Source organism: Erinaceus europaeus, chromosome 10 (genome assembly GCF_950295315.1).
Source record: "Erinaceus europaeus chromosome 10, mEriEur2.1, whole genome shotgun sequence".
NCBI classification, from domain to species: domain Eukaryota; kingdom Metazoa; phylum Chordata; class Mammalia; order Eulipotyphla; family Erinaceidae; genus Erinaceus; species Erinaceus europaeus.
In genome coordinates, this window is record NC_080171.1 from 54,046,766 (window position 1) to 54,063,494 (window position 16,729).

Below are 16,729 nucleotides of genomic sequence, written 5' to 3' on the forward strand. Positions count from 1 at the left end.
TTTTAATTGTCGTAGTTATTATTGTTGTTGTTATTGATGTCATCATTGTTGGACAGGACAGAGAGAAATGGAGAGAGGAGGGGAAGACAGAGGGGGAGAGAAAGATAGACACCCACAGACCTGCTTCACCGCCTGTTAAGTGACTAGGGCCCCTGCAGGTGGGGAGCCAGGGGCTCAAACCGGGATCCTTACACCAGTCCTTGTGCTTGGCACCACGTGTGCTCAACCCGCTGCGCTACCACCCAACTCCCACATAGATGCTTTTAAAAGGGCTACATGGGAGTCGGGCGATGGCGCAGTGGGTTAAGCGCACGTGGCGCAAAGCGCAGGGACCGGAGTAAGGATCCCGGTTCGAGCCCCTGGCTCCCCACCTGCAGGGGAGTCGCTTCACCGGCGGTGAAGCAGGTCTGCAGGTGTCTATCTTTCTCTCCCCTCTCTCTCTGTCTTCCCCTCCTCTCTCCATTTCTCTCTGTCCTATCCAACAACAAAGCAACGTCAACAATGGCAATAATAACCGCAACGAGGCTCCAACAACTAGGGCAACAAAAAGGGGGAAAAATGGCCTCCAGGAGCGGTGGATTCATGATGCAGGCACAGAGCCCAGCAATAACCCTGGAGGAAAAAAAAAAAAAATAAAGGGCTACATGTTTGTTGCCTTGCTAGTTCAGTGTATAGCATGTCAGTCTCATAAAAGGCATGTTGGAGGCCAGCAGGTATTGGTAAGATATACTATCAGGAGCACTAATGTGATGTTGGTGTCATTTGGGAGCATATGTTGTAATAGTGCTTCTAAACTGAACTCTGTAATATGTACATTGAAAATGTTTGAAGTGGGTCAGGGGGATTGGATTGCACAATGGCTTTATGCAACAGCCTTCCATATTTGAGGGTTGATGGCCCAGGTTCCATCTCTGGCACAACCATAAACCAGAGCTGAGCAGTGCTCTGGTAAAAAATAAATAGGGGGACATGCAGTGGCTCACCTGGTTGAGTGTACATGTACCATTTGTAGGGCCCTGAGTTCAAGCCCTCACTCCTCACTTGCAGGAGGTAAATTTTATGAGTAGTAAAGCTGTGCTGTAGGTGTCTCTTTCTACCCTCTCAATTTCTGTCCTATCAATCAATAAATAAAGTTAAAAAATAAATAACTGGGAGTCAGGCGATAGCACAGCGGGTTAAGCGCAGGTGGTGCAAAGCACAAGGATCGTCGTAAGGATCCCGGTTTGAGACCCAGCTCCCCACTTGCAGGGGAGTCGCTTCACAAGCAGTGAAGCAGGTCTGCAGGTGTCTATCTTTCTCTTCCCCCCTCTGTCTTCCCCTCCTCTCTCCATTTCTCTCTGTCCTATCCAACAACGACGACAACAATAATAATAACTACAACAATAAAGTAACAAGGGCAACAGAAGGGAATAAATATTTAAAAAATAGTTTAAAAAGTAATAGAAGTGTTATACTAACAGGTACAACAAACTACTTCGTGAATAGTTTGCAGATACATTGACAAATGATTACTGTGTGCATTGCTAGTGGTAACTCACATAAATGGATCAAGCCACTGAAGCAAGGGGGAGTGAGAGAACTTGTGACAATAAATACGTATGAGTGGGGGCCGGGTGGTGGCACACCTGCTTGAGTGCACATGTCGCAGTGCACAGAGGACCCTGGTTCAAACCCTCGGTCGCCACCTGCAGGGGAAAAGCTTTACAGTGCTGCAGGTGTCTCTATGCCTCTCTCCCTCTCTATCACCCCCTTCCCTCTTGATTTCTGGCTATCTCTATCCAATAAATAAATAAATAAATTTTAAAAAAGAAAATATGTATGGGTAAAAACCAAAATGTACTTTGTTCCCCAACTCCATAGGTGGGATGGTTAAACTGGCATTCCACTAGGAAATGACCAAATTATTGCCATCTATAACACTTACTGCAAGTGTAAATAAACTAAGATGAAAGGGTTGCAAGGGTAGTCTGAGAGGTGGTGCAGTGGATAAAACACTGGACTCTCAAGCATGAGGTCCTGAGTTCAGTCTCCGGCAGCACATGTACCAGAGTGATGTCTGGTTCGTTCTGTCTCCGTCTCTCTCTTGCTTTCTATTCCTCACATTAATAAATAATTAAAACATTTTTTTAAAAAAAGCGCTGCAAGGCATATTGTTAAACGAGAAAAGGACATTGTAGAGCAGTAATGCCACAGTGTGTGATGTACACACATATATTCTGGTAAAGAATTTTATTTGAACAAGGTTATCTCTGGGAAGGAGGGTAGAATTAAGACTTGAGATTTGTAATGTATTTTTTCTTTTAAATTAGGAAAACATATCCATGTATATGAAAGGAGACAGATCAACTTTAAATAATTCTTAAACATATTTATTAGTGTGTGAGTGAACCTTTTTCTTTTTAAACACCTGCAGACCTGCTTCACCATCTGTGAAGCGACTCGCCCCTGCAGGTGGGGAGCCTGGGGCTTGAACCGGGATCCTTCTTTCTGCTGGTCCTTGTGCTTGGCGTCACGTGTACTTAACCCACTGCGCTACTGTGGGATTCCCTGTGTGAGCGAATTTTGATGTATGAGCTTCAAATTTAGCACACCATCCTTTCGGTATAGTATTCTACACACTATATTACCTCATGGGCCTTGGAAATATATATATATTTATACAGAGAGAGATAAATATATATGTGTATATATACACAGAGAGAGAGAGCCATCTCAGCACCGAAGCTTTATTCAGTGAGGTAAGGGCCAAATTTGAATCCGGGTCACATGCTTTGAATCTGGGCCACATGCTTGGCAAAGCACTGCACTATGCAAGTAAGCTATTCCACCAGCCCAAGTTTGTTTGTTTTTTTCTGTTTATTATTTGTGCTCATCACCAGAGATTTGTTGGTATGCATGAGACCCCTTCTGTTTCATTTGGTTTAAATCCCCCCTGCTTAACACTATCTATTTACATAACCACTTCATTCTATTTACATAACCACTGTTAACAAGTTCCACCCTCCCTCCAGGGCATTTGTGGTTCAGTGATAGGATTCTCGCCTAATCTGCCCCCTCTTTGTCACACTCTGATTTCACCAGTCACTTTTCTCTCCACCCTCTCTATGTCACATCCTGTTTCCACCTTACTTGGCAAGTATATATAAAGACAGCATTGTGAGTTTTACAGTACTGTACTTTGAGTTTAACTTAGCTCGTCTTAGATTGTGCTGCGTCCTGCATGAATAAAGAGATACTGCCTACAGCTCAACCATGAGTCCCTGGTCGTCTGTTACCCGCCGGTGAAGCCAGCCCGGCGAAAACAACATAACCTGTCGAAAACGACAGAGATTCACTGCTCTAGATTGATTCTTTCAAATAGGGGGAGACATCGAGAGAGGGAAAGATACTGTAGTGCTAAAGTTTCCACCCGGTGTAGAGAGGAGGGGCAGTTTGGGGACCTCAGACCTGGATTGTACTCAACGTGAAACAGGTGCCTTTCCTGGTGAGTTATCTTTCTGGCCCTAAAAGAGAAAGATCAAGTTTTATATATATATATTTAATAATGACTGTAGGATAAGAGGGGTACAATTCCACATAATTCCCACCACCAGAGTTTCGATTCTCATCCCCTCCATTGGAAGCTTTCCTAGTCTTTTAAATTATTATTATTTATTTATTCACTTTTGTTGTTCTTGTTGTTTTATTCTTTTTTAAAAAAATTATTTATTTATTTCCTTTTGTTGCCCTTGTTGTTTTATTGTTGTAATTTTTGTTGTTATTATTGATGTTGTCGTTGTTGGATAGGACAGAGAGAAATGGAGAGAGGAGAGGAAGACAGAGAGGGAGAGAGAAAGACACCTGCAGACCTGCTTCACTGCCTGTGAAGCAACTCCACTGCAGGTGGGGAGCCGGGGGCTTGAACCAGGATCCTTATGTCGGTCCTTGTGCTATGCGCCACGTGCGCTTAACCCGCTGCGCTACTGCCTGACTCCTAACTTTCCTATTCTTTATCTCTGGGAGTATGGACCCAGGATCATTATGGGGTGCAGAAGGTGGAAGGTCTGGCTTCTGTAATTGCTTCTTCGCTGGACATGAGCATTGGCAGGTCGATCCATACTCCCAGGCTGTCTCTCTCTTTCCCTGGTGGGACAAGGCTCAGGAGAGGTGGGGTTCCAGGACACATTGGTGAGGTCATCTGCCCAGGGAAGTCAGGTTGGCGTCTTGGTAGTATCTGAAACTTGGTGGCTGAAAAGCATTAAGGTATAAAGGAGAACAAATTGTTTAATAATCAGGAACCTAAAGGCAAGAATAGAGCACATGAGATTTGGGGTCTCCATTTTGGAAAGAGCTAGTAGATCTATTTTAGGTATATTCCAAGGGCCCCATGACTTTACCAATTTTTGCCTGAGCCTGAGAGTTAACATGTAGGTGGGTTAAAGGTATTGTCTGGGAAGATGGTGTCAGAGTTGGCAATAGGACTAGAAAGCTGGATCAGGGAAGAGAGTAGCTCCCAAATATGGAAAAAGTATATAAATACTATCAACTGTAAATGCCATCGGAAAGATCAAGTTTGAAGTTATGGTAAATACAGTTCATTTCCTCCCTCTTTTGTTGACTTCCTTTCTCCCTTTCATGAATATGTTTAACAAAAAGAGAGCCATATTTAAATCATGTAGCAGATTATGTATCTAGAGTATATGGTGCCTGACTCGATCTTTTTTCTTTTCTTTTTTTTTTTTTCAATTCAGAATTTTTAGATGCCGTGGTCCGGGAGGTGGTGCAGTGGATAAAGCATCGGACTCTCAAGCATGAGGTCCTGAGTTCAATCCTCAGCAGCACATGTACCAGAGTGATGTCTGGTTCTTTCTCTCTCTCTCTCCTCCTATCTTTCTCATTAATAAATAAATAAAATATTTAAAAAAAAGATTTTTTAGATACCAGTTGAAGGACTGAGTCAAAGTAGTTGAGATATCTGTGGATAAAGTGAAGGTGACTCAGGCAGAAGTTGAAAAACAAGATCAGAAACGAAAACACAAGTAGAACCTGAAATGGAATTGGCATATCACACCAAAGTAAAAGACTCTGGGGTGGGTGGGTGGGGGAGAATACAGGTCCATGAAGGATGATAAATGACATAGTGGGGGTTGTATTGTTAAATGGGAAACTGGGGAATGTTATGCATGTACAAACTATTGTATTTACTGTTGAATGTAAAGCATTAATTCCCCAATAAAGAAATAAATTTAAAAAAAATAAATAAAGTGAAGGTGAAAATTGAGGGTGGAAGGCATGGAAAGAGTTTGAGGCCGTGGGCAGGAAACTGCTTATCCCTGCAGTGTGGGAGACCTTGGTCAGCCTGGAAGCCTTTGTGGGGCCCATTATCCAGGTGAACTATTTTGCAGACATTTCAATATTATTATTATTATTATTATTATTTGTTATAATTATTTTGCCAGAGCTCTACTCAGGTCTGGTTTATAGTGATACTAAGGATTGAACCTGGGAGTTTAGAGCTCCAGGCATGAAAGCTGTTTGCATAACCCTTATGCTGTTTCCTCTGCCCACATTTTTACCCTTAAAGATCCCCGATTCTCTAAGTGATTCCATGGAACATTAAAGGCTATGATAATAAGTATAGCCTTCTGATACTTATACAGTAGCTGGACCTTTGTCTTGACTCCTATGCATACACTTCTAGTAAATGAGAGTTACCCCATTTCAAAGCAGAGAGATTGCATACCTCATGGAATGTCTAAGATAATTTATTTCCCTTTCCCTCCTTCTTTTTCCCTCCCCCTCCTCCTTTTCCCCAAAGCATTGCTTAGCTCTGGCTTATGGTGGTATGGGGGGTTGGATGTGGGACTTTGGATCTTTAGACATGAATTTTTTTTTTTTTTGCTTAATGATTATGTTTTTCCCTGGTCCAATTTATTCATATTCTCATCTAGCATCACCAGTAGTTCATAGGATTCTTATGCAGGAAAGAGAAAAAGACTCCTATCAGAAAGGACCTCTGCTTTTGACAATTTTTTTTATTATTTAGTATTTTTTAAAAATTTGATAGGGCAGAGAGAAATTGAGAGGGGAGAGGGAGGTGGAGAAGGAGAGATAAGTAGTGACACCTACATTCCTGCCTCACCACTTGTGAAGAAGTTTCCCCCTTGTAGGTAAGGACTGGGGTCTTGAACCCAGGTCCTTGCTCATAGCAACATGTGTGTTTAACTGCCTGGCCCCTCCTGTCAATCTTTAGCTATACTAACGCCACAAATCCTGGGGCTTAGTGATGTATTTTTGTGTAGTCATGCATTAAGGTGATTTTTATTTTATTTTTTGCTATTTCTTTAAAATATATTTGCTTATTTTTAAAAGTCATTATTATTATTTATTTTCCCTTCTGTTGCCCTTGTTGTTTTATTGTTGTTGATGTTGTCATTGTTCAATAGGACGGAGTGAAATGGAGAGAGGAGTGGAAGACAGAGAGGGGGAGAAAGAGTTACCTGCAGACCTACTTCACCACTTGTGAAGCGACTCCCCTGCAGGTGGGAAGCCAGGGCTCGAACAGGGATCCTTTTGCTTTGCGCCACGTGCACTTAACCCGCTGCACTACCACTTGACCCCCTCCAAAATATTTACTTTTACTAGAATATTTTCAGCTCTGGTTTAAGATGGTACCAAGGATTGAACCTAGGACCTTGAGTCCTCAGGCGTACGAGATTAGTGTGATTTATTAAGTCTAGAAAAGTCCCTCTATCCTGGGTTTTTCATTTTAGTCATCTACCCTCATGGATCCTTGGAGATCTTCTCTGTTTCATCCAACTTGGATAACTAACTTACTCTTTTTTCAAACTTATAAAATAGAGACAGAGAGAAATTAAGAAGGAAACAGAGAGGGAGAGAGACAGAGACGCTGAAGCACTGTTTCACCACTTGTGAAGCTTCCCCGCTACAGGTGTGGACCTGGGTTCAGGTCCTTGAACATTGTGACATGTATGCTCAACCACATGTGCCATTGCTTGTTCCCACTAATCTGCTGTTTTGAAAGCTCCAATCAGCTTTCCAAACTTCATTTACCCTATCTTCTCTCTCTAGCCCCCCCCCTTTCTCATGGTGTTCTCCCACCCCACCCCTATTGGTGTTGATTATTTAGACTTAACTATTGCCCTTTGCACATTTATGTATATACACAGTCCTTTTGAAAATATTTTATTTACTTATTTTAAATGACAGAAGCACACAGAGCTATCAGGGCACTGCTCAGCTCTGGCTTATGGTGGTGCTAAGGATTGAACCTGGGATTTTAGAGTCTCATGAAAGTCTTTAGTATAACCATTATGCTGTCTCCTAACCCTATACACAATCCTTTTTTTTTTTTTTTTTTAATGATTTATTTCCTGAGAAAGGAAGAAAGAGACCACTGTATTACTTCCCAGCATGAACAGTCTTTTTCTTTTTTTTCTTTTTTATAGGAATTTCTTTTTTTTTTCTATTTTTTTTTTTATTGGGGAATTAATGTTTTACATTCAACAGTAAGTACAATGGTTTATACATGCATAACATTCCCCAGTTTCCCATATAACAATACAACCACCACTAGGTCCTCTGAATCCTTCTTGGACCTGTATTTTCCCTACCCACCCACTCCAGAGTCTTTTACTTTGATGCAATAAACCAATTCCATTTCAGGTTCTACTTGTGTTTTCTTTTCTGATCTTGTTTTTCAACTTCTGCCTGAGAGTGAGATCATCCCATATTCATCCTTCTGTTTCTGACTTATTTCACTCAACATGATTTTTTCAAGGTCCATCCAAGATTGGCTGAAAACGGTGAAGTCACCATTTTTTACAGCTGAGTAGTATTCCATTGTGTATATATACCACAACTTGCTCAGCCACTCATCTGTTGTTGGACACCTGGGTTGCTTCCAGGTTTTGGCTATTACAAATTGTGCTGCCAAGAACATATATGTACACAGATCTTTTTGGATGGATATGTTGGGTTCCTTAGGATATATCCCCAGGAGAGGAATTGCAGGATCATAGGGTAGGTCCATTTCTAGCCTTTTTTTAAAAATTTATTTCTTTATTGGGGAATTAATGTTTTACATTCAACAGTAAATACAATAGTTTGTACATGCATAACATTCCCCAGATTCCCATTTAACAATACAACCCCCACTATGTCATTTATCATCCTTCATGGACCTGTATTCTCCCCACCCACCCACCCCAGAGTCTTTTACTTGGGTGCAATATGCCAATTCCATTACATTTCAGGTTCTACTTGTGTTTTCTTTTCTGATCTTATTTTTCAACTTCTGCCTGAGAGTGAGATCATCCCATATTCATCCTTCTGTTTCTGACTTATTTCATTCAACATGATTTTTTCAAGGTCCATCCAAGATCAGCTGAAAACAGTGAAGTCACCATTTTTTACAGCTGAGTAGTATTCCATTGTGTATATATACCACAACTTGCTTAGCCACTCATCTGTTGTTGGACACCTGGGTTGCTTCCAGGTTTTGGCTATTACAAATTGTGCTGCCAAGAACACATGTATACACAGATCTTTTTGGATGGATGTGTTGGGTTCCGTAGGATATATCCCCAGGAGAGGAATTGCAGGATGATAGGGTAGGTCCATTTCTAGCCTTGTGAGAGTTCTCCAGACTGTTCTCCACAGAGGTTGGACCAATTTACATGCCCACCAGCAATGCAGGAGGGTTCCTTTGACCCCACACCCTCTCCAGCATTTGCTGCTGTTACCTTTTTTGATGTATGACTTTCTCACAGGAGTGAAGTGGTATCTCATTGTTGTCTTGATTTGCATTTCTCTGACAATCAGAGACTTGGAGCATTTTTTCATGTGTTTCTCGGCCTTTTGGATCTCTTCTGTGGTGAATATTCTGTCCAAGTCCTCCCCCCATTTTTGGATGGGGTTATTTGTTGTCTTGTTGTTGAGTCTGGCAAGCTCTTTATATATGTAGGTTATTAAACTCTTATCTGATGTATGGCATGTAAAGATCTTCTCCCATTCTTTGAGGGGTCTCTTGGTTTGGGTAGTGGTTTCTTTTGCTGTGAAGAAGCTTTTTAATTTGATGTAGTCCCATAGGTTTATACTTGCCTTAGTCTTCTTTGTAATTGGATTAGTTTCATTGAAAATGTCTTTAAAATGTATGCAGAAAAGAGTTCTGCCAATATTTTCCTCTAAGTATCTGATAGTTTGTGGTCTAAAATCCAAGTCCTTGATCCACTTGGAATTTACTTTTGTATTTGGTGAAATACAGTGATTCAGTTTCATTCTTCTGCATGTTTCAACCCATTGTTTCCAACACCATTTGTTGAAGAGACTCTGCTTTCCCCATGTAATAGTCTGGGCCCCTTTGTCAAAGATTAGATGTCCATAGGTGTGGGGCGCACAGTCCTTTTCAAGGATCCCTCACTCTATAATTTGAGGTGAAATTTAACAGACTGAGTGTCCATGTCACTTCATGCCTTATAGGATGGGCTTTTTTGTTTTTTATATTTGTTTTTCCTTTTTTTTGCCCTTTTTTTTAAATTAAAATTTTTTTAATTTACTCCCTTTTGTTGGCCTTGTTTTATTGTTGTAGTTACTATTATTGTTATTGATGTCATCGTTAGATAGGACAGACAGAAATGGAGAGAGGAGGGGAAGACAGAGAGGGGGAGAGAAAGATAGACTTCTGCAGACCTGCTTCACCACCTGTGAAGTGACTCCCATGCAGGTGGGAAGCCGGTGGCTCAAACCGGGATCCTTCTGCCGGTCCTTGCGCTTTGCGCCACCTGCGTTTAACCTGCTATGCTACCGCTGACTCCCAACCTTTTTATTTTTATTTTTATTTTTATTTTTATTGTTGTTGTAGTTACTATTGTTGTTGTTATAGATGTCGTCGTTGTTGGATAGGACAGAGAGAAATGGAGTGAAGGCTCTGAGATCCCAGGTTTAATCTGCAGTACCACCATAAAATAGAACTGAACAGCATTCTGGTAAACAAACAAAACACACATATATAAGTATTCATAATAGTGCTATTCTCAATTGATGGATGAACAAACAGTAAAGCAAAATGTGAGATATCCAGAATGGAATATTGTTCAGCTGCAAAAAGAAAGTACTGGTACATATTATAGTAGGATAAACCTCAAATACATTATGCTAAGGGAAAAGCCTTACATGAAAATTCATGTCTTGTATACATTTTTAAAATAATTTTTTAAAAGATTTATTTATTTATGGGAGAACCAGAACATCACTCTGGTTTATGCAGTGCCAGGAATCAAACTGGGGACCTCATGCCTGAGAGTCCAGTGGTTTATCCACTGCACTGCCTCCCAGGTTGCTGTTTTTTTTTTTTCTCCCTCAGAGCACAGCTCTGGCTTGTGGTGGTGCAGGGACAGAACTTGAGACTCCGGAGTCCAGCAGTAGCATAGCGGGTTAAGTGCACATGGCTGCAAAGCGCAAAAACTGAGTAAGGATACCAGTTTGAGAGCCCGGCTCCCCACCTGCAGGGGAGTCGCTTCACAGGCAGTGAAGCAGGTCTGCAGGTGTCTGTCTTTCTCTCCCCCTCTCTGTCTTCCCCTCTTCTCTCCATTTCTCTCTGTTATCCAACAACAACGACATTAATAACAACAACAATAATAACTATAACAATAAAAACAAGGGCAATGAAAAAATAATAAATAAATATTAAAAAAAAAGAACTTGAGACTCAGGCAAGAAAGTTTTTTTGCATAACCATTATGTTATCTCTTCCATCCCTTATATCCATTTTTTATATTTATTTATTTTCCATTTTGTTGCCCTTGTTGTCCTTATATCCATTTAAAAAAATTTTTATTTATAAAAAGGAAACATTGACAGAATCATAGGATAAGAAGTACAGCTCCACACAATTCCCACCATCAGAACTCCGTATCCCTCCCTAATAAATAAATCCCACCCCCTCCTTAATAAATAAATAGATAGCTTTCCTATTCTTTATCCCTCTGGGAGTATGGATCCAAGGTCATTGTGGGAAGCAGAAGGTGGAAAGTCTGGCTTCTGTAATTGCTTCCCTGCTGAACATGCTCATTGACAGGCTGGTCCATACTCCCAGCCTGCCTCTCTCTTTCCCTAGTGGGGCAGGGCTCTGGGGAAGCGGGACTCCAGGACACATTGGTGGGGGTGTCTCTCCAGGGAAGTCTGTTTGTCATCATGCTAGCATCTGGAACCTGGTGACTGAGAAGAGAGTTAACATATAAAGCCAAACAAGTTGTTGACTAATCATGAACCTAAAGGCTGGAATAATGCAGATGAAGAGTTGGGGTGTCTCCGTTTTGTAGATAGCTAGTAGGCATATTTTAGTTATATGCCTAATGGCCCATGACTATTGTTTTTTTTTTTTTTCCCCTGAGCTTGAAATCTGATATGCAGGTGGATCTATGTTATTGTCTGGGGAGATGATGTCATGGCTAGAAAAAGGACCAGAAAGCTGGATCAGGGAAGAGAGTAGCTCCCAAATATGGGAGAGGTGTATAAATATTGTTGACTGTAAACCCCATCAATTTGATCTGACCTGGAGCCCATATTCAGTGTAGGAGCCCTTGTGACCTCTGCATCCCTGTAGATAATCATTTTTTAAATGAAATGAATGAATAGTTAAATTCAGAGATTGACAGATTAGTGGTTGCCAGTGGCGAGGGGGAGGAGAGCTGTAGAGAGTGAATGTTGAGGGGCCAGGTGGTGGCATACCTGGTTAAGCACTCACATTAAAGTGTGTAAGGAACCAGGTTCAAGTCCCTTGTCCCCACATGCAGGGGGAAAGCTTCACAAGTGGTGAAGCAGGGCTGTAGGTGTCTCTCTCCCTCTTTACTTCCCTCTCCCCTCTCAATTTCTCTCTGTTTCTATGCAATCTTCTTCTTCTTCTAGTGTTTGCCCTTCTTCCATAGCCAGTCAACAGCGTCAGGTTCTATGCAATAATAAATTTAAAATATATATAAAAAAAGAGAGTGACTGCTTAAGGTGTAGGATTTCTTTTTGGGATATTGAAAATATTTTAGAACTATATAGATGTGATGGATACATACAATGAATATACTAAATGCCACGGAATTGTACACCTCAAAAATGACTCTTTTATGTAATGCAAGCTTAAATCAAAATACTACGTAAATAAAAAATATTAGGAAAAACGAAAGCTGGTCATGATCCTCCTAATGAAACAAAATGAAGGGGCTAGGTGGTGGTGCACATAGCTAAAGGCACATAGTACTAAGTGCAAAGACCTGCACAAGGATCCAAGTTTGAGCCCCTGGCAGGTCTGCAGGTGTCTTTCTCTCTGTCCCACTCCTCCCACCCCCCTCTCAATTTCTCTCTGCTGGCACTGAACCCAACCAGTAACCCTGGAGGAAACAAAAAAAGCAAGATAACAAAAAGTAAAAATTAAGTAAAAAAAAAAAAATTAGAGGTGAGATTTTAGACATATGCATAATATCTCATTAATGATATTTAAGATAGTGATTGCATATTGACTTGGAAATACTTTGAATATACCTTAGACAAGACATGTAAAGAAAAAAGATAAATGTCCCCTAGAGAGATAACAAAGGCTTAATTCTATACTAAAGTCTGAAAGATAAAATTATAACTTTTAAAAATCTTTTATTATCTTTATTTATTTATTTATTGAATAGACACAGCCAGAAATCAAGAGGGAAGGGTGATAAAGAGGGAGAGCGACAGAGAGACACCTGCAGCACTACTTCACCACTCATGAAGCTTTCCTCCTGCAGGTGGGGCCTGGGTCCTTGCACACTGTAACATGTGTGCTCAACCAGGTGCGCTGTCAACCAGCCCCTAAAATTATAACTTGTTAAAACTGGGAAGGAGTATGGGGAAATGGCATAAAGGTTAGGGATAGGACATAGTGGTTATGCAAAATACTCTGCCTGAGACTCTGAGGTCCCAGGTTCAATGCTCAGTACCACCATAAACCAGAGCTGAGCACTGCTCTGGTTGGGTCTCTCTCTTGCTCTGGCTCTCTCTCATTAAAATAAAATATACATTACTCAGCTATTAAGAATGATGCATGGTGAAGCAGGTCTGCAGGTATCTTTCTCTCCTCCTCTCTCCATTTCTCTCTGTCCTATCCACCAACAATGACATCAATAACAACAATAATAACTACAACAATAAAACAAAAAGTGAATAAATAAATAAATAAATAAATATTTAAAAAAATGATGCAGGCACTGTGTTCACCTAATCTTGGATGGAGCTTGAAGGAATCATATTAAGTAAAATAAGACAGAAAGAGAAGGATGAATATGGAATGATCTTACTCATAGCCAGAACTTAAGAAACAAGAACAGAGAGGAGAAACACAAAGTTAAACTTGGACTGGTGGTGTATTGCACCAAAGCAGAGAATTCTGGGCAAGGAAGGGCATCAGGGGATTGGGGTGGGGTGGGGGGGGGGAGAGAGGAGGAGCTTTCAGGTGCTGGTACACAATGGACCTGATTTGGGAGTGAGAGTGTTTTATAGACAAATACTTTGCTGAGATGAGAAATTATGCCCATGTGCCAACAATTGTACTGTAGACTATTACCCCCCCCAAAGCAAGATATACAAACAAAAGACTACAAAAAAAAAAAAATCCCCAAAAATTGGGAAGAGATTTACACACTTAATTTTACCTAAAAGTAAGTTTTGATTATGGTAAGAAAGCCAATAAAGGGCTGTGAAATACTGGAGACCGACATTTTTAGTCTAGGCCTTCTCCTATGTTAATTTCTTAAAAACCATTATTTGGTGCAGGGGTTTATTTTGAAAAAATGTATGTTCAAGTAAATTGCAATGCTTCATAGTTAATCTGTGTAGAAAAAAAAAGTCATTGATTCTTCAAATCACAATAAAATCTTCCAATAATAATCACAGTAATAGCTTTCACAAGATTTTTATGACTGCTCCTATGATCAAAGAGGCAAGTAGGAACTTTCTGAGTAATTATTAAAGGAGTTTAAAGTTCTTCTGATTGTGTATTTACAATTTTAAAAACGAACAGGAGCTTAACCAAGACGGATAGCCATATTCATTCAAGTTTGCTAAGGACTTACTCATAATAAGCTGCTTTAGTTTTTGCCCTTTAAGTTAATATTCATCTTTTCATTTTGCATTCTCCCAGATAAGCAACGTCTTGTTTTTCGTTTTACCACCCATCTGCATGTGCTTGTTTCGTCAGTATGCAACATGCTTCAACAGTGGCATCTACTTAATATGGACTCTTTTAGTTGTAGTGGGTAAGTGGATTTGTTTGTGAACATGGTCTGAAAGGGAGGAAATGGAATTCCACACACTTCCTGTTCCCATTGAACATTATGTTTTGTAAACAAAAGTCATTCTGACATCTTAGCAAACTTTTATTTTGCTTGTTTGAAGGGTTCTTTTGAATATGAACTTGATAACTGCATTTGAGGGTTCATTTATATAATGTGCCATTGCAATTTTCTGAGAACTTTTGAAGATAGCCATGTGAAACAATTGAACTTTCATGAGACTGTGGTTTCTAGTGGACCAAATACAAAATAAATCTAGATGTTTGATCCTCCATTGTTCTGGGAAATGTCTGTGTGTAATTATCATTTCCTTTCACAGACAGTTTGGGAATTCTTAATGGTCAGAGACTGCTGACTTTTATATACTGTCTGTTCCCACAAAGGCTCAGTGGGTGAGGACAGAGTGTGTTGAACTGAGATTATTAAAGTTCTGGTATGCTGACATTTGGACCCACTTGAAATCCTGTCTTTAGACTTGCAGTCTGCATGCCAAGGTGGTATGAGTTTCTTCTGTTTCTTTTTTCACAGACAGGGTGACATCTGATGATTGTGATAGTTGTCAGAGAAAGGGGTATCTTTACGTAGTGTATTGTATTTGTGGGTTTTTTTTTGTTTGTTTTTTTGTTTTTCTTTTCTTTCCTGTGGTGAAAATTGTTTTTTTATTGTTTTATTGTTTGTAACTGATTCTAGGAATTGGATCTGTATATTTCCACGCAACCCTTAGTTTCCTGGGTCAGATGCTTGATGAACTTGCAATTCTTTGGGTTCTGATGTGCGCGCTGGCCATGTGGTTTCCTAGAAGGTATCTACCAAAGATTTTTCGGAATGACAGGTAAGCCGATGCTGAACACTTTTGCGCTGATCACTTGGTATGCTTTCCCAAGATCTCAAGGTATATGAAAAGAGCCCATTGCAGCAATGAATTTATTATAAACTTATTTTTTATGCATTGATTATTTATAATATAAGTTTAAACTGACAGAAAAAAGAGGAAAATTTAATATACTTGGGGAAATTTACAAGACAAAAAGTCAAATCTCTCTTTTTTTTTAAGCCAAATATCTTATTTGATAGGGACAAAAGTAGAGAGATTTTCAGTGGGGAAGAAATTACTAAGGGATAGTTCAAAGATCTTTGATTTTTTTCATTAGAACATTTCCTTGAGAGGCCAGCCATTGGCACATCTGGTTAACCCTCACATTTAATTGCTCAAGAACCCAGGTTCAAGCCCCTGGTCCCCACCTGCAGGGGTAATGCTTCACTAGTGGTGAAGCAGGGTGGCAAATGTCTCTCTTTTTCTCTTCTCCTCTATCCCCTCCCCTCTCAATTTCTCTCTATCTCTATCCAATAATAAATAAATGAAAATATTTAAAAAATAGAACATTTCCTTGATTTCAATACAATTCCACTGGTTTTTTTTTTTTTTTTTTTTTTTTTTTTAGTTTACACTAGAATCCACAGTGAAGAACTGGATCTTAGTCCTATACATACTGTAGTTTTCAAATTATATTGCTTTTGCTTCTGATGCAAGAGTTTACACATTTATATACTCATATGTGTACATACACACATGTTTATGTCTCCAAGATAGAAAGACAGAATGGTGCATTTTAATACTCACTGTAGTGTGTGTGTGTGTGTGTTTCCCATTTAAATATCACCTTGTTGAGGAAATTTTGACTTACAGATTTTTGCTGTTTCCAATATATATTTACAAATTCTCCAGATAGGTAGCAGTACATTTAACCCTCAGCCAAACCATCATCTTCTTCCAATATAGGAATTTACATCCCCAGCCTCCCTTTTGTGTCATGTTTACGTAGTTATTATCTAGTAAATATTTTTTAACACCTATTATGTCTTTCTTTCTTTTTTTTTAGATACTAGAATATTGCAGTAGACAACACATTAGTCTCTGCTTGCAATAAACATATCCCGAAGTGGGGGAGATTAGCAACATATGCAATATCATGCTTGGGTGTGTTGTTATGAAGTTATTAAGAAATGAAGGTCTCTAAGGGAAGCCTGATGCTTTGGGGTGCTGATTTAGTGTTGGAGTAGGGAGAGCCATTATGAAGGGCTATATGAGGTGCATTAATAGCTAAAGACACAAAAGCAAGGCAAACTCATAAAGATAAGGAATACCTCAAGAATTTATCACCCATGTATTTATATGCAAGATACTGTGTTTTACCAAAATATATATGGGTAAGTAATATAAAAGTATGAGTTTGGGGGTGGAAGGTGGGTGGTAGTACAGAGGGTTAAGTGCACATGGTGTGGAGCCTGAGGACTGGCCTAAAGGTCCCAGTCTGAGCCCCTGGCTCCCCACCTGCAGGGGGGGGGGGGTGTCACTTCACAAGCAGTAAAGCAGGTCTTAAGGTGTTTATCTTCCTCTCCCCCTCTGTCTTCCCCAT

General features: G+C 40.0%; 1 protein-coding gene across 9 annotated transcripts in view; it reads left to right on the plus strand.

Annotated features, from left to right (window-relative positions):
- ACER2 (alkaline ceramidase 2) overlaps positions 1-16,729 on the plus strand; it is an 82,107-nt gene that overhangs the window by 5,777 nt on the left and 59,601 nt on the right. For 8 of the 9 annotated variants that reach the window (XM_060199615.1, XM_060199616.1, XM_060199618.1 and 5 more), the window contains exons 2-3: positions 14,162-14,276; positions 15,003-15,144. In XM_060199615.1, coding sequence (XP_060055598.1) covers positions 14,162-14,276; positions 15,003-15,144 — 257 coding nt within the window. Of the gene's footprint in view, positions 1-2,413; positions 2,602-14,161; positions 14,277-15,002; positions 15,145-16,729 lie in introns of all 9 variants that reach the window. The other variant, XM_060199617.1, reaches the window with a different exon arrangement.